We start from the raw sequence: 15,752 nt of genomic DNA on the forward strand, positions 1-15,752 counted from the left end.
ATAGTTGGAACTGGCCATCAGTTAGTGATGGGATGCCATGTTTGATGATCAATAGGTGGTCGTAGATTTGCTTTAGATTGGGTGGTAGACCATCAATCAGAATTGGTTTAGCAGATCTGATCTTGTTGTCAAGATGTTTGAGATGAACTGCCAATTGGTGCCACAGAGTGTAGCATAGATTGAGATATGGCGAGGTGATAGATCTGCATTGGATTTGAGATAGCCAACTGGCATAATAACAAACTTTGGAAGGATCAGAGGATGACAGTAGGAATCTGTTGAATATCCACACGTGTTGGGCATCATTACGAAGTTGGATGTCCCAAATGCGAGATGCCACCATGTAACCAGGTTGTACAGCTATGGTCTTTTTCATTGTGTTTTTATACTTCTTGGAATCGATGAACGGATTTGAGTTGGACGACCACAGGTACCAAGACAGTATGTTATCGAGTTTCTTGACTTCCTCATCGGTAAATCTATCGACGTGCCTATTGTAGGTGAGCTTAGAGAGTGTGTAAAGCCAACTATTATTTCCTCTTCTTCATTTCTTCAATTTCAATTTACCAATTCAATCATCTGTATTCTCATCAACTTAATAATCTATTAAATAACAATAACTAAAATAATTATAATAATAATCAAAATAGCAATCAATTTGCAGAATTATGAAAAAGTAAAAACTGTAAAAAAAAAAAAAAAAAAAAGAAAAACTTGATGGTTTACACCATCCCAATATAAAACTTAATAAATCAATTTTTACTTCTTAAAAAAAAAAATCTATTCTATCCTAACACTACTCTCAACTTATAGCTATAAAAATAGTAATAATAATAATAATATTTTATTGACTATTTCTCACGGCCTGTATGAGAATGTATTAATAATATTAAACACGAACTACAGCAAAAATCTGAGAAACAGAGCTATCAAATTATCAGACATATATTCATTTATTTGTTTTAGAAAGGAACAAATATATGGGAGTATAGATCTTTGAAAAATGATTAGTATTTATAAAAAAATTGAGACTTTTAACTTTTTAAAAAAAAAATAAAAAAAAATAACAAAAATTATTTATTCAATATTTCTGAAGGAATAAAATACTTTTTGTTTTATAGATTTAAATTTATTTTCTTAAAAATCAATAAATAGGATTAAGATATACCTAGTTGATGACTATTTGATTCAAATTTTTTCATAGAGATTCATAGGGTTTTTGATAGTAACCAGGAGTCATTTCATATCACCTCTATTAACAATATTTAAGAGCTCTATTGAGTTTAGAATGAATTGCATCTAGTATATATATTTATCTCATGAATACCCAATAATTTTAAAAGCATTCAGGTCCTGACTGGTTGTTTGTATTTCAAATTTAGTTAAGTATTCATTTTAAGTAAAAACGTAGTTTGTGTTTTCGAATATTGATGACAAGTGAGATTTCTTGTAAAGTTGTCGAATATATTAAAATTAGTTAAAAGTACTATAATAAAAAATATTTTATTACTTCAGAAATATTGCACAAATTAATTTTATCTTTTATTTTTTTTATTTTTTTTTAAATGATAAATGATTCAATTTGTTTTTTAAATATTAATCATTACAAAGATCTATCTAAGAATATATTTCTTACTTTCTATCTGTCTGATACTATTGATACCTCTGTCCTGTTTCTCAGATTTTTGCTGTAGAAGTTTAATATAAATACCTGCAATTTGTTGACTGATCATGAGTCAACAAATCTTTTTTGGAAAAAAAAAAAATAAAAAAAAAATAAAGTTGTAACAATCAATTGGTCGTACCACTGCTAGCACCTTGATAAATGCTTACTTTAATAATTTGAGACAATTTGTTGAATCAACAAATAGCAAATATAAAGATTTAATACGAATTACAACCAATATTTTCGAGTTGAGTTTATTAAATAAATGATAAATGAGTGTAAGGTTATACTTGAAATAGATTATTTCCACAATATATTCTATTGGCTTGGTCATTTTTCATTATTGATTCCCATTTATCATGTTCAAATGAATATCTAAAATTTTGATTCTTTCCTTGGATTGAGTAGATATATATCTTTTGATCATTGGTTTGATGGTAAACTAGATTGTGGTTACTTATCTCCATCTTTACTGTCGATCTATCTAATTGTTTAATTTCATTGGTTTCGATATTTATCTGATGAAATCCGGTATCTGATAAAACAAACATATTGCCTCTGCCATCGGTACATGCTGCTCTTTCTCGGGAACGGGGTAGTTTAATTGATATTTCAAATGTTGCCTTGATTTTTATATCGAATTTAAGAATCTTCTGATCAAATGGTATATAGCTGTAAATGCAGTTGTTGAAATGGAATGTAAAATGATGATATGTTGAACTTGATATTTTGGCAGTTGAATATTCTTCAAATGTTGAATTGATGATGTTGAATCTGTAGATCAGTAGTTTAGGTCTGTTGAAACCATCCATCAAATAGATATGATTTTTATCATCATAGCAAACCGACACAAAACCACATTCCTTAATACCTTTCATTTCGATTTCTTCAAATGTTTGGTTGTCGATTGAATATCTAAAATATGTTTTGACTTTCATTCCACCTCCGAAATTATAGAAATGGTTACCAACAATAACACAAGAGTAATAATTAAAATTGGTATAGATAGTGGTAATGTCTTGTTGTGTGAAACGAATATTATTTTGATCGGTTATATCGATAACTGATATTTTACTATTGGCTGTTGATAAAATATATGGTTTTTTGTTTGACTGCTTCTTTGGTTGTGATACAAGTTTGAATGTAGACTGAAGTTGATTCTTAATTTGATTAAGTTGTTCATAATTGGTGTTCAGTCTGTATTGTTGTAGTTGATTGTGTTTTACATTGAAGTGATTGTACGATCGCAATGTATTGTTGTGTTCAAGTAAAAGATTTAACAATATATGGTCATCATTCTTTGTGTTGGAGTAACGATGATCATAATTCAAATTAAACAATGTATTATTGTTTTGAATGAATTCATCATGATTTAAGCATTTTGATATTGATGTTATTATTGTTGATGTTTGATAACTATCGGTTGTATCCAAAGATGATATGGAAGAAGAATATGATGTTGTTGTTGCTTTTGATTGTGGATTCGGTTGAAAACTATCAGAAATAATCTTGTTTAATTGATGATTCATTAAATTCAATGATCTCATGATTGTTGTTTGACTTTCGATTTGTTGTTCCAATTGTTCTTTGTTGTCGATGATCGGTTTCTTTAGTTTGTGTTCTTCTAAAACAAGGAATTCATGCAACTCTTTGAATCTATTTGATATCTCATCTTCTGTTTGTCGATTTTGTTGATATTCTATGACTGCTGACTTTAGTGAATCGAACGTTGTTTTAATCGTTAACTGAATATCAGAAATGATGGCAGGTTGCTATTATTATTGTTGTTATTAATGTTTTTGTTATTGATTCTGTTCTTGCTATTGATAAGTTCTGATTTAATTCCATTGACATGATCGAATAGATGATGTCTATGTCGTGGTACACATTCAGAACATAACAAAACATTGCAATCAAAGCAAATGAATTCGAATTCTCTATTATGTTTCGAACAACCGTCCATTTATTACTAAAATATTTATGCAAACAAACTAACTATAAAAAAGTAAAAAAATTTGTTGAACTTTTTGACAATGAAGAAAGTCACACATTTTATAATTAAGAGATTATCATATAGTTACTTATTAAAATATGATTTAAATCGTATTTGACTCTGCGCCATCTTTAACAACATTTACATTGAAATTTGACCAAAATAGTTTTGTTTTCGTTTCAATTCAATATTTTCAAACGAAAATCGTAAAAATAAACAAAAACTGCAAGGAATCAGAATGAAGAAAGCCATTCATTCTTTAATAATTACTCTACACTGTTTTGTTTTAGATTATAAAAATACAATTTAAATAAGTTAGGTTCTTATTTTTGTTATTGTTGTTTTTTTTTGTTGTTGTTGTTGCTGTTATTTATATATTATTATTATTGTTGAGTGTCCCAATATCGAATAGAAGCATCGGTTGATGCTGAAATAACGATATGTTGCTTTGGATGTGTATCGATTGAAGTGACAACGTTTTGATGTGCTTTGAGTCTGCCAACGATGTTGCCTTCGACAATGTCCCACAGATAGATGTCGTTGTCCTCGGAACCACTGACCACCAGTGAATCGTCGAACACCGTACAACTATTGAGTTTGTATATCGAATTACGATGACCCGAGAAATCATTTAACAAATCACCGGTTTTCTTCTCCAACAACTGAATCGATGAATTCATTGCACCGACCAACAAACATTTTTTATCATGTGTTAAATAGATTGATGATAATGCATCTACATTAATAATAAACATAATAATTAATAATTAATATTATTAGTAAATTGATAAAAAACCGTGGATATAATAGTTGGTTAGATAGTTAGTTATTAGTTTTACTTACGATTTAATTGATCATATTTTAATTTGCCATTTCTAATATCATAGATTCTAATTGCACCATCGACACTACATGATATGATTTCGAATTCATCGTCGTTGACAATGACCGATGTAACACTGTCTTGTGCATCTTCGATCACCTGAATAGGATCTGCATTTCTAGATTTCAAATCCCATATCTTTATACTCTTATCGTATGATCCTGATAATAAAATGGATTGATCTCTATTCAATGCAATCGAATTTATTGTCTAAAATATAATAAATAACAATAATAATAATAATAATAATAAGATTATTTAATTAATAAACTAAAACAAAGAAAACAAAACAATCTACTTTATATATACTTTACATGTGAATGACCTTTAAACTTTCTAATTGTTTCACCTGATGTTATATCCCATTGATAGAGTTGACGCTCTGCACAACTATAGATATGATTGTTATCAGGCGAACTCTTTACATCCAATACAGGATAGCCATGTCCACTGAATGTATGAATCAATAACTCTTTAGATGGATTCCAAAGCTTAATAGTCTTGTCTTGTGATCCACTCAGACAATATTGTCCATCATCTAATTAGGCAAATAAATTAAAAGTTAATATACATACATACATACATATTAGATATAGTATGATAATATAATATTATTAATAACTACTACTAACTTACTATTAAATCTAACAACTAAAACTGATCCTTGATGTCCTAATAATACTTTACTATTATTAAATTTCATAACATGTTATTCATTAACAAAAAAATAAAAAAAATTTATGACCAAGTAATAAAAATTCAAAAGAATAAACAAGAGAATTAGACTCTGATCAAAGAGAGACAGATATGTTGATCGATGGTCATTCAATTTATGAAATTTCTTTTTAATTTTGTTGAAAAATTATTTTGTGCACAATAAAAAAAAAAGAAGTTCAAATTAATAAATCAAATATTAAAAATTTATTAGAATTTTAAAAATTAATTTATTTCTTTTTTTGATTTTTATTGCACAATAATTTTTATCAATAAATATTTACAAATTTATAGAAGGTACCGCTAAATATATACAACTCGTTAAATATACAAAATATTGACTAAAGAGAACATATATATAAGTTGAAGTTTTATTTTTGATATCAACATTTCTATACAAATTACATTTAATTTAATAAAAAACACAGTGCAACAACAACAACACACAAGAGTAATAATATACTAATTAATATTTGTTTATTAATTTTCAAACAAAAAGTTAGTTATATTATATATTTATATACTTATATAGATAGATATTGTTGAATTTACAATTATATTTGTTATATTTGCAATTATATTTGTTTAGTTTTGTTTAGTTTGTGGTTATTGGTTGTATATGAACAAAGAGAGATAGGAGAGAGAGAGACGATGGAAGATCATATGATACAGAATAACAATAATAATGGAGATAGTGGTGGTGGTGGTGTTGGTGCATCCGTAAATGATGGTATTGGTACGACAACATCAACAACAAGTCCAAAGATAAATAACAACAACAACAACAACAACAATAGTGGTAATGATCAGGTATTTGGAGATTCAACAACTACTGCTACCGCTACAAGTAAAGACGATCCCACTAACATTAGATTTGGAAGTAGTCAGAAGACATTCACTAGTTTGTTCGGTCAGATTCCAATGCCACATAATATTGCGATTCAACAAATCCCATCGCAAGTGGCATCTCTACCGCTTGCAGATTCAAATCGATATAATAAGAATGGCAATAACAACGAAGACGATCATAGTAATAACAATGGGGACGATCATCACAAGCATCATCATAGAAGCAGTAGATTCACACCGTACCGTGCGACTCCACATTTAGATTATCAAGACCGTTTGGAGTTGGTCGAGCAGATCGTTTCGATGTTTCCACTGCTCGAAAAGGATGGCAAAGTATACTCGATTCTCGAGCGTAACTCGTGGAGCGTCGAGAAGAGCATTCCCGAGTTGCAGAAACGACATGACCAGCAAGAGTTGATTGCTAAACAAGCGAAAGCATTGGTGCCAAACAATTTGGATGGCAGTGGTGGAAACAACAACAATGGCGGTGGCGGCGACACTATGAACGACTCCCAGGAGATGTCAGAGGGCAGATCCATTTCATTGTCAGACTCGATGAGCTACGAGGACGAAGACGAAGAGCTGCTCGGCGAGGAAGAAGAAGAGCCGGTCGACGACAACCAGCTGTTCCCCAAGCTCAAAGAGGACATACAGACACTGAAGGACATCTTTGGCAACACCTATCAAGAGTTTGAACTGAAAGGTTACTATATGATGTGCAACGGCAATTTAGAGCTGGTCATAGATCAGTTGGTCAACGAACAGAACCAAATCAATAAACTAAAAGAAGAGAAACCATCGGTACAACTACCACCAAGACAACCACTTACAAGCCGACTTTCCGAAGCTGAGAAGCGTGCTCTACAATTACAGCTCATCGAAGAACAAGAGAAACTAGAAAAGAATTTTGAAACCAAAAAGAAAGAGAAAGAATCATCTCATCCAAATAAGAAAACTTATTCACAACAAGATATATTAAAAGTAAGTTAGAAAACGAAACAAAGAACTTATGTTTTTGAACATATATATTCTAACAATCATTATATATAGGAATTAAAAGAATTATTTGGAAAGACAGTAGAAGAAGGTGTTATAGATTGGGTAGCTTATTCATGCGATTATAATTTAGGAAATTGTGTTACTCAGTTGATCGATCTAAAGAACAATGCGTTGATGAAGAAAGGTCAAGCCGCCGCTGCTGCCGCAGGTTTCAAACCACAGTTGGACCCAGCAGTACAGATGAAGCTTCAGAGTGGTGTTGCTGAGCTTCTTGGTGGAATGGCACCGAAAGCAGAGGCACAGATGACAGACGACACAACCACTCCAACTATATTAACATCACAGGTTTCATTTGAATCGTTCCTCACCGACGTCCAAAGCAAGCTTACAGTTCCACATAGCGAAACAAGCACAACCACAACCAACAACAACAACAACAACAACAATACAAAGACATCACCTACTAGTTTATGGGAAACATCACAAACCAATATTAAATTAGAAAAAACAGATGATAAGTGATACAGGAGAATAATCAATTATATAAAGTTTGTAAAAATATAGAATTCCCTATTTAATAATTAATTATGTTGTTGTAGTTGTTGTTTGTGCAAAAAAAAACAATGATTAATTTATTTATATTTGATTTATTTATATTTATGATTGTGGAGCGGAATCTAAAAATAGAAATTCTTGTGCAACTATGTAGAAAATATTTTTGAGTAATTCTTTGATTTCTTTCTCCGATGTACATATACAATCACTCAGGATGGTGAATAGCTCCAATAGATGTGGTCGTTTGCCACCGAGTAGTGCACTGCTGTTTGGATTCATGGAGCTCGATGGCTGATAGATTCCCGGTTGCAGCTGGAGATTGAGTATCTCCTTGAGAATGAACGATACCTCTGTCAATCGGTGGCGGGGCAACGGACAATTGCCACTTTGACGCTCGTCCACAACGAATCGCTGTAGCACCTCTTTGCAGCGTTTCAATAGCACTGGCAAGATGATCTTGGCAATCTCGATCGATTCCGAATTGGTTGTAGAGGCTTTGCCACACACAGAGAAAAGATTCTGATAGCATGCTTGCGATACTTTTTCGCGGCCCTGTGGTGAGAGCATCGATCCTTCATTGAGGATCTCAACCAGACGATCACGGATTATCGATACACGCTCCACTCTAATACCAGAGAATCCAACCATCTCTTTGGAAATTGCATTAATTAAATCTACATCGTAACGATCTTCCTCCGTTTTCTTCTCGGGTGACAATGAATTGGCGGCCACATTTCTTTCGTGTAATACAAATGTCTGAATGGAATCGATCAACTCTGTCCAAATCATATTTCTCTTTATATCATTTAACGAATTTGAATCTTCATTAATTGAAAGTAAACCGAGTGGTAACATCTTTATAAGATTTGATACTGCCAACTGTTTAAATAATTAATAATAATTAATTAGTATTCATATGTTAAAGTAAAATTGATTTGATTAAATCATACCTTCCAAACATTTGAATGATATTTTGTATATTTAGTCATTATTGCAGAACCAAATACTTTAAGAATATCTTCATAGATTGATGCTCTCATTGAATTGGTGGTTGTTGGATGAAGGAACAATTCACTGATTAGCTCCATTGATTTCTCAGTGATGAGAGAATAATAAACTAAATCCTTGGTGATTGCAACATTTGGGAAGATTACTTCACATGACGATGGTGAGTATTCATAGGAAATACCAATCGATACATATTTTAATAACATTGAAATAAGTGTTGGGAACAATTCTTCTGTAATTGGTGGCTATAAATAAATAGTAATTAGTAAAAGTTATTATTATTATTATTATTTTAAAATAAGTAACCAATAAACTTACGAAAGATTTTATCATTTGTAATGTATGAACTTGTGGATTCGATAGATCAGTGGTTGTCTCTGGAATGTAGAGTCCCAATGGATAGAGAATTTGCAGCACTCTAAGCATTTGGGCGTGATTCAACGATGATTTCGTCTTTTGATAGAGGTCTAAAAATACTTTAATATAAACAGTCAGGGTTTTGGCCACAGAGGTGGAATCGGTGAGTTTTGTCGACAGTCTCAAAATGGTTTCCCAAACCGATTCACTTAGCTCATGGTGTGAGCCATCGGTTATATTGGAATTGACGATTTCGTGAAGCGATGAAATCGATGCCATTGAAACCTCTTTACTCGACGACTTTGATTCCGTCTCCAAAATATTCAGTAGTTTCTCCCATGCCTTGGTGAATGTTGGTAACTGACTCAGAGTATCAAAGAACGTTTTGAATACAATGATCATTCTACCAATTGGTAATACCTGTGTTTCATCCCATTGTTTCTGTGCTGTATTTCTACTATGATGAACCAATCTACAAATCATAATGGAGTTAATATCTTTACAATTTACATACAGTGTAAATAACTACTTACAACATAACACCACCACCTAAATCTGAATCGATTCTTTCTTTATCAGCTAATTCAGAACATTGTTTGACTTCTTCGATGAGTGGGAATAGAATATTCCAGAGTATGGTTTCGATGAGATCTTTATCGAGGAGATGTAAAAAGTTGGTGAGTGTTTGGAAGAGTGAAACGATCACACCGTTTCTTATTGCTGGACGTTGATCTATACATAGTTGTTTCATCGAGGTGTATGCACATAACCACATTCTACACATTACGCTCTGCTTTCTCTCTACGTAGAACGGTGAGGAATTTGGAATGCTTGGTCTGGTTCGGTTACTACTGGACCTATTGTTATTCATTTGAAGCTGTTGACTGTCTTTATCTTCAGTGTTACGAGTTTGATCTATGGATTGATTGATTTGTTCGATCGTTGTAGTGTTGTATTTCGAGGTGGCCAATGCATTCTCGTTGGCCAAGAAGTAGGTCAAATCCGACAGCTGTCCAGAGCTAGCGGTTAAACTGATATTGATATCGGATTTCTGTGATACGAATGCAGAGATTACCTCGATCGTCAGGACAAGACACTCGGGTGTGAGATTCGAGAGGAACTCATTGCAGATCAACTTGAGACTCTCGAAAGCAATGGGAATGAATGCTTTCTCATTGTTTTGCGCTACTCTTAGCAGGATCGATAGGAGAATGGGCCAGGCTGTTGAAAGCGTCTGTCCAGACGATGAGAGTATCTGGTGGATCGATTCCAATATCTTTTCTTTGGTGTCGACATACTGTGAGAACGAGATCTCCTCGATGGTATTGAAGAACTCGACTTGCATTCTCTCGATATTCCACTTTCTATAGCGTTTCGCTGCAGGCACGTATTCATCCTCCGACTCTGAAGCTGCTTCGTCGGTGACGTCGTCTTCGTTCTCGCTGGATGGCGGTGCAGGAATGGAGAGTGCCGTCTTTATGATGTTGGTGAGTGAATCTACACCAAACAGACGTACGTATGCATTCTTATGATTACATGTCTCAACGATATAGGTCGATACAAATCCCCAGAGTTTATCGATTCTACTGAGATTGGCCATCGATGCCTCGACCAGCTTGTTAATGGCAAACATATTGGTTGGCGAATTAATTTGGAATCCAGATTTCGACAGTGTCTGTTGACACAGCTTGGCAAGTGCGTCAAAGAGGAAGTTGATCGATCGCTCATCGAGTTGCGACGATGATTTAAAGAGACTGTTCATTGCTGTTATCAAGATGGGCACTTCACCTTGTCCGATACGCGGACTCGATACATTGTTGACCGATGACGATGAACTGGTACGCTCTTCCTGTTGCTGCTGTTGATGCATTGTTTTCAAAACCTTGTCCCAAGTTTCGAGTGTTTCCAACACCAATATCCATGCTTCATCTAAAACCGATCCCATACAATGTGCTATATTCAACAGTGTCTTTACGGAGAGGATATTTTTCGAGGTTGGATAGTATTGCGATGGCGTTAACATTGGCAGTTGATCTCGTTTGTTCTTATCGTCGGCATTGCCAGACTTGTCAAGCATATTAGATGATCTTCCACTGTTTGATTCGCCATCTATCGAGATGTCCGATGGCTGTTGGTCGGCAAGCGCAGGTGGAGTCGTTGTCTTGCACAAACAAGTCAACAGAGCATCACGCGGTGCCGACAAATGCAGCTCTCCACAGGTATTGGTAAACGACTGTAATGATTTCAAGATGATCTGAATCAGCGTTTCATCGGCAGCTTTACTTAGTAGCATAGAGATCGCTGCCAACACTGCAACCCAACAAGCCGATGCCATTCCATGTGGAAAAGAGTCGACATCGGGATTGTTAATCTCAGCGACCGAGTTGACGATGCCAGTGATACACTCGGTACACACCGAGATAATGTAGGATTCACGCACTGCCGGTGCTTCGGTCTGCCAGAGCATATCCATCAGTCTGTTCTTTGCGGTGTTAGTGAATACATAGTGAGAGCTGTCCAACACGTACAGCGTCTGAACGTATCGACCGATGGACGATGCCATATTCTCAAAGATCTTGGCTGCATTGTTGTCCTTATCGTAGTTCTTATAGAACATTCTCAGTAACTGAGGATCTTCACTGTAGACCTTGAACGATTCCAACGCCAACACTTGCATCCAAGGAGTGGAATCACTCTCCAACATCCTAATACTCTTTGTCAACAAAACATCGGATTCAGTCACCATCACCTCGCTATATTTCGAAATGAACTGAGTAATGATTCTCATTAGTCGAACCGTATGGAAAAAGTCCATCTTAAACTTGAAAGACTTTATCAACAACGGACAAACTCTATCTTTTAATACAAATTTAAATTCTTCCAACTGTAGACATAAACAATAATTTAGTTAGTTAGTTAGGATATAATCTCTACAATATTGTTAATAAACCAACAAACAATAACTTACATGTGTAAATATTGGTTGATGTACAGATATAATCATTTCAATTAATTCTAGACCGGTTGCTCTTGAAATGGTGGTAGTTGGTGGTAACCAACATGGATTATCACCACCTGTAATATGACAGAGATCCTGTAATAGGAGATAGGCATCACGTGCACAAGGCTTCAGTGATGGTGGTGCTCTATTGTTATTTCCAAGTGTAGGTGACACTGGATCGATCATCGTCGGTGTACTTGCAGTTGCAGAAACCGATGATGTTAAAATAGGTGATGAATTACTTGAATTTGTAATTGAAACTCCTCCTTCTTGTTGCTGTTGTTGTGGTTGTTCATCTGTATTATTTGGTGTTGTTGATACATCTTCATTTGTTGCTGTAGTTGTAGTTGTTGTTTGTTCATTATTATTGTTATTTTCATGTTGTTGATTATCATCATTTGTTGACTCTGTAGTTGATTGTTGTTGTTGTTGTTGTTGATCACCACCAATTGGATTAAGTTCCATTGTTGCAGCATCATTAGATTGATGATCATCTTCATTATTACTATTGTTGTTGTTGTTGTTGTTATTACTATTATTCATCTCTAAAACTACACGATCAAATATGATTCTTGTGATTTGTGGTAATGTTGCAGATGATGTCTTTTGAATCGATGTATTCTTACTGCAATGCAATCGAAAACATAATACCAAACACTGTGCCAACAGATCATCGTGTAGATCATGCAATGTAGTTATCAAAATAAGTAATCCTTGTAAAACCTTTAGCTGCACCGGTTCTTCACTACCAATATCGATCAACATTGACATCTTACTTAGAATCAATGGTAATGTTGTCTGTGTGATAATAATAATTATTAATATTAATATAACTATATATATATATCCTCTAACCTAATAACTTATAACATACAATTGAAACAGCGGATTGAGAAATCAACTTTAGAATTGAACCAATTGCAATCGATACCATCTTTTGATTCTTGGTATCACATGACATTAAGAATGGTTTTAATACATCTTCTGATTTTGAAAGTGCTATTATGATATTATAATTATATTTATGATATTAATTAACTAACAATATATCTAGATTATACAATACATACCAACTATTAATGTTTCTATTGATGTTGATTGCTCTTCTATGTATTTCAATTTTAGAATACCACGTTCACTTGCCTCTTTGATGGCAGGGAACTTTGAACGTGCCTCTTGAGATATCGATCTCAACTCTGTTTGCAATACAGTGAGTAATCCCAAGCCATTTGCCTTTGGTGTATTACCACCTGACATAGATGGTGTATTCATATATCAGATGAATAGTAAATTCAATTATATAATTTTAATTATTTTAATCTAATGTGTCAACTTTATTATTATTATTATTATTATTATATTATTATTATCAATTAATAACTAACACACATATAAATAAAGAAGAACTAGCATTAAACTAATCTAAAACTAATTAAAACTGACTGAAAAATGAATATAATAAAATGTAATAAAAAAGTTTTTATTGTTTTTTTTTTAATACTTTTATGTGTTATGTAAAAATTGGAGGTGTGTGGTGTGTGGTTACTTTATTGAACTTCATAATTTTGCAAAGAGTGGTGAGTCATCTTTTTTTATCATTTAAAAATCACACACTTCAATTCATCAAAAATTTAATAAGTCTGTGTTTTTTTATTATTTTTTTTATTATTTATTATTATTTTCATTTCAAACACTTTAGATCTACCAAAGTAAGTTGTTGTTGTTTTTTTTTTTTTTGAAGATTGTTGCAACAATCATTTTACTTATTTAATTTTTAATTTATAATATATTTTATATTTATATTATATTTATATATAAATAATAAACTATATAGTTTAAAAAGAAATGAGAATTGTATATTTAACAATTATATTATCAATTGTTATTGGAAGTGTATTGTCATTTACACCGGGACAATCGACAGTGTTCTTTGATGACTTTCAATCGTTGAGTCAATCGCGTTGGGTGAAATCGGTCAATTCAGAGGCGGACTTTGAGATCCGTGCTGCCGATAACACATTCGATCCATCGGACAAGGGAATGGTGCTCCCTCAGTTGGCCAAGCGTTACGCCATCACCAGTAAGCTGGTGAAACCGATCGATAACACCGGCAAGGAGTTGTTGGTTCAGTACGAAGTCAAGTTGCAAAACGGATTGGACTGTGGTGGTGCCTACATCAAGTTGTTCCAAGACACCGAGAATTTCGACGTCGAACAGGTCAATGGAAACACACCGTACTCGATCATGTTTGGTCCAGACAAGTGCGGTTCCGACAATCGTATCCACTTCATTGTACAATCGAAGAATCCAATCACCAAGACCTTCCAGGAGAAGCTGATCGAAGCCAAGCCAGCCGTAAAGACCGACACTCTCTCGCATCTCTACAGTTTGCACATCAAGCCCGACAACACCTTCGTTATCTACCTCGACCAGGTCAACGTCTACGAGGGTTCCTTCCACAAGAACTTTGTTCCAGCGTTCAATCCACCCAAGGAGATCGATGATCCCTCCGACCACAAGCCAGTCGACTGGGTCGACGACGAGAAGATGCCCGATCCAGAAGCTGTCAAGCCAGACGACTGGGATGAAGACCAACCATCGAGAATCACTGATCCCGACGCCGTCAAGCCAGCCGAGTGGTTGGACAACGAGCCAGAGTACATCCCATCGCCCGACGAGGAGAAGCCATCCGAGTGGAACGACGAAGACGACGGAGAATGGGAGGCACCAATGATCCCAAATCCACGTTGCCAAGACGGTATGTGTGGAAAGTGGGCCGCCCCAATCATTCCAAACCCATTGTACAAGGGTAAGTGGTCCGCTCCAATGATTGACAATCCACTCTACAAGGGTGTCTGGAAGGCCAAGCAAATCGCCAACCCCGAGTACTTTGAGATCGAGAATCCATACATCGTCGAGAAGATCGGTGCCATCGGTGTCGAGATCTGGACCATGTCACCAAACATCTACTTTGACAACTTTATCATTACCCACGACAAGTCGGAGGCCGACCGTTTGGCCGCCGAGACCTGGGCTCCAAAGTTCAAGTTGGAGAAGGAGCGTCAAGCCAAGGAGGAAGAAGAAAAAGCCAAAAAGTTGAATCCAGAGCTCTCACTCGTTGACCAAGCTTTGATGTACATTGATATGTTCACCGTCTACGCCAAGGAGAATCCAGTCCCAGTGATTGGTGCTGCCGTCCTCGGTCTCCTTCCACTCTTGATCTGTATGGTCAAGCCATCATCATCCGCCGCTCAAACTACCAAGGCAAACACCACCGCTGGTAGTACCAACACCACCACTACCACAACAACCAAGAAGCAATCTGAAACTCCACAAATTGAATCAGACTCATCTGAAGAAGAAGAGGAAGAAGAGGAAGAAGAAAAGCCAAAATCAAAAAAGAGAACTTCAAAAGTTAATTAAATAGTAGTTATATAATATAGATAATCATTTTAATTAGGTTGTTTTTTTATTTTGTTTGATTAATTTAAATTACGCTATATTTTTTCTTTATGTTTTTTATTGATTGTATTCAATTGAATATTTAAACATCAAGTGAATTTGGTATAGCTTGATATTAGTGATTCTTAATGATACATTAAACAATTCCTTTGGGCGTCCCAACGAAGCAATATAAAACGAATAGTTTAACTGTTCATCCTTTTCTGTATTGGATTTGCATTCTTCTGAATTGGGAAGAAACTCATTCATCACTAATTTAAGAGAA

General features: G+C 34.4%; 5 protein-coding genes across 5 annotated transcripts; 2 read left to right on the plus strand and 3 right to left on the minus strand.

Annotated features, from left to right (window-relative positions):
- Window positions 1-372: 372 nt before the first annotated feature.
- PPL_08303 (uncharacterized protein) lies at window positions 373-3,629 on the minus strand (the record flags this gene model as incomplete). Its single annotated transcript, XM_020579123.1, has 6 exons — window positions 373-527; window positions 715-765; window positions 1,637-1,725; window positions 1,834-1,955; window positions 2,140-3,438; window positions 3,519-3,629. The coding sequence occupies 6 exons, from the start codon at window positions 3,627-3,629 to the stop codon at window positions 373-375; spliced, it is 1,827 nt and encodes a 608-aa protein (XP_020430962.1).
- A 413-nt stretch (window positions 3,630-4,042) lies between these two features.
- Window positions 4,043-5,245, minus strand: morg1 (WD40 repeat domain-containing protein; the record flags this gene model as incomplete). Its single annotated transcript, XM_020579124.1, has 4 exons — window positions 4,043-4,395; window positions 4,503-4,752; window positions 4,857-5,080; window positions 5,179-5,245. The coding sequence occupies 4 exons, from the start codon at window positions 5,243-5,245 to the stop codon at window positions 4,043-4,045; spliced, it is 894 nt and encodes a 297-aa protein (XP_020430963.1).
- Window positions 5,246-5,349: 104 nt separating this feature from the next.
- Window positions 5,350-7,626, plus strand: PPL_08305 (uncharacterized protein; the record flags this gene model as incomplete). The annotated part of the gene is made up of 3 exons (XM_020579125.1): window positions 5,350-5,362; window positions 5,846-7,086; window positions 7,156-7,626. The coding sequence occupies 3 exons, from the start codon at window positions 5,350-5,352 to the stop codon at window positions 7,624-7,626; spliced, it is 1,725 nt and encodes a 574-aa protein (XP_020430964.1).
- Window positions 7,627-7,761: 135 nt separating this feature from the next.
- mon2 (uncharacterized protein) lies at window positions 7,762-13,297 on the minus strand (the record flags this gene model as incomplete). Its single annotated transcript, XM_020579126.1, has 7 exons — window positions 7,762-8,538; window positions 8,610-8,912; window positions 8,986-9,496; window positions 9,558-11,794; window positions 11,993-12,823; window positions 12,900-13,024; window positions 13,096-13,297. The coding sequence occupies 7 exons, from the start codon at window positions 13,295-13,297 to the stop codon at window positions 7,762-7,764; spliced, it is 4,986 nt and encodes a 1,661-aa protein (XP_020430965.1).
- Window positions 13,298-13,870: 573 nt separating this feature from the next.
- cnxA (calreticulin family protein) lies at window positions 13,871-15,448 on the plus strand (the record flags this gene model as incomplete). The annotated part of the gene is made up of 1 exon (XM_020579127.1): window positions 13,871-15,448. The coding sequence occupies one exon, from the start codon at window positions 13,871-13,873 to the stop codon at window positions 15,446-15,448; it is 1,578 nt and encodes a 525-aa protein (XP_020430966.1).
- Between the last annotated feature and the right edge of the window lie 304 nt (window positions 15,449-15,752).

Source organism: Heterostelium album, assembly GCF_000004825.1.
Source record: "Heterostelium album PN500 unplaced genomic scaffold PPL_scaffold8, whole genome shotgun sequence".
Lineage (NCBI taxonomy): Eukaryota > Evosea > Eumycetozoa > Acytosteliales > Acytosteliaceae > Heterostelium > Heterostelium album.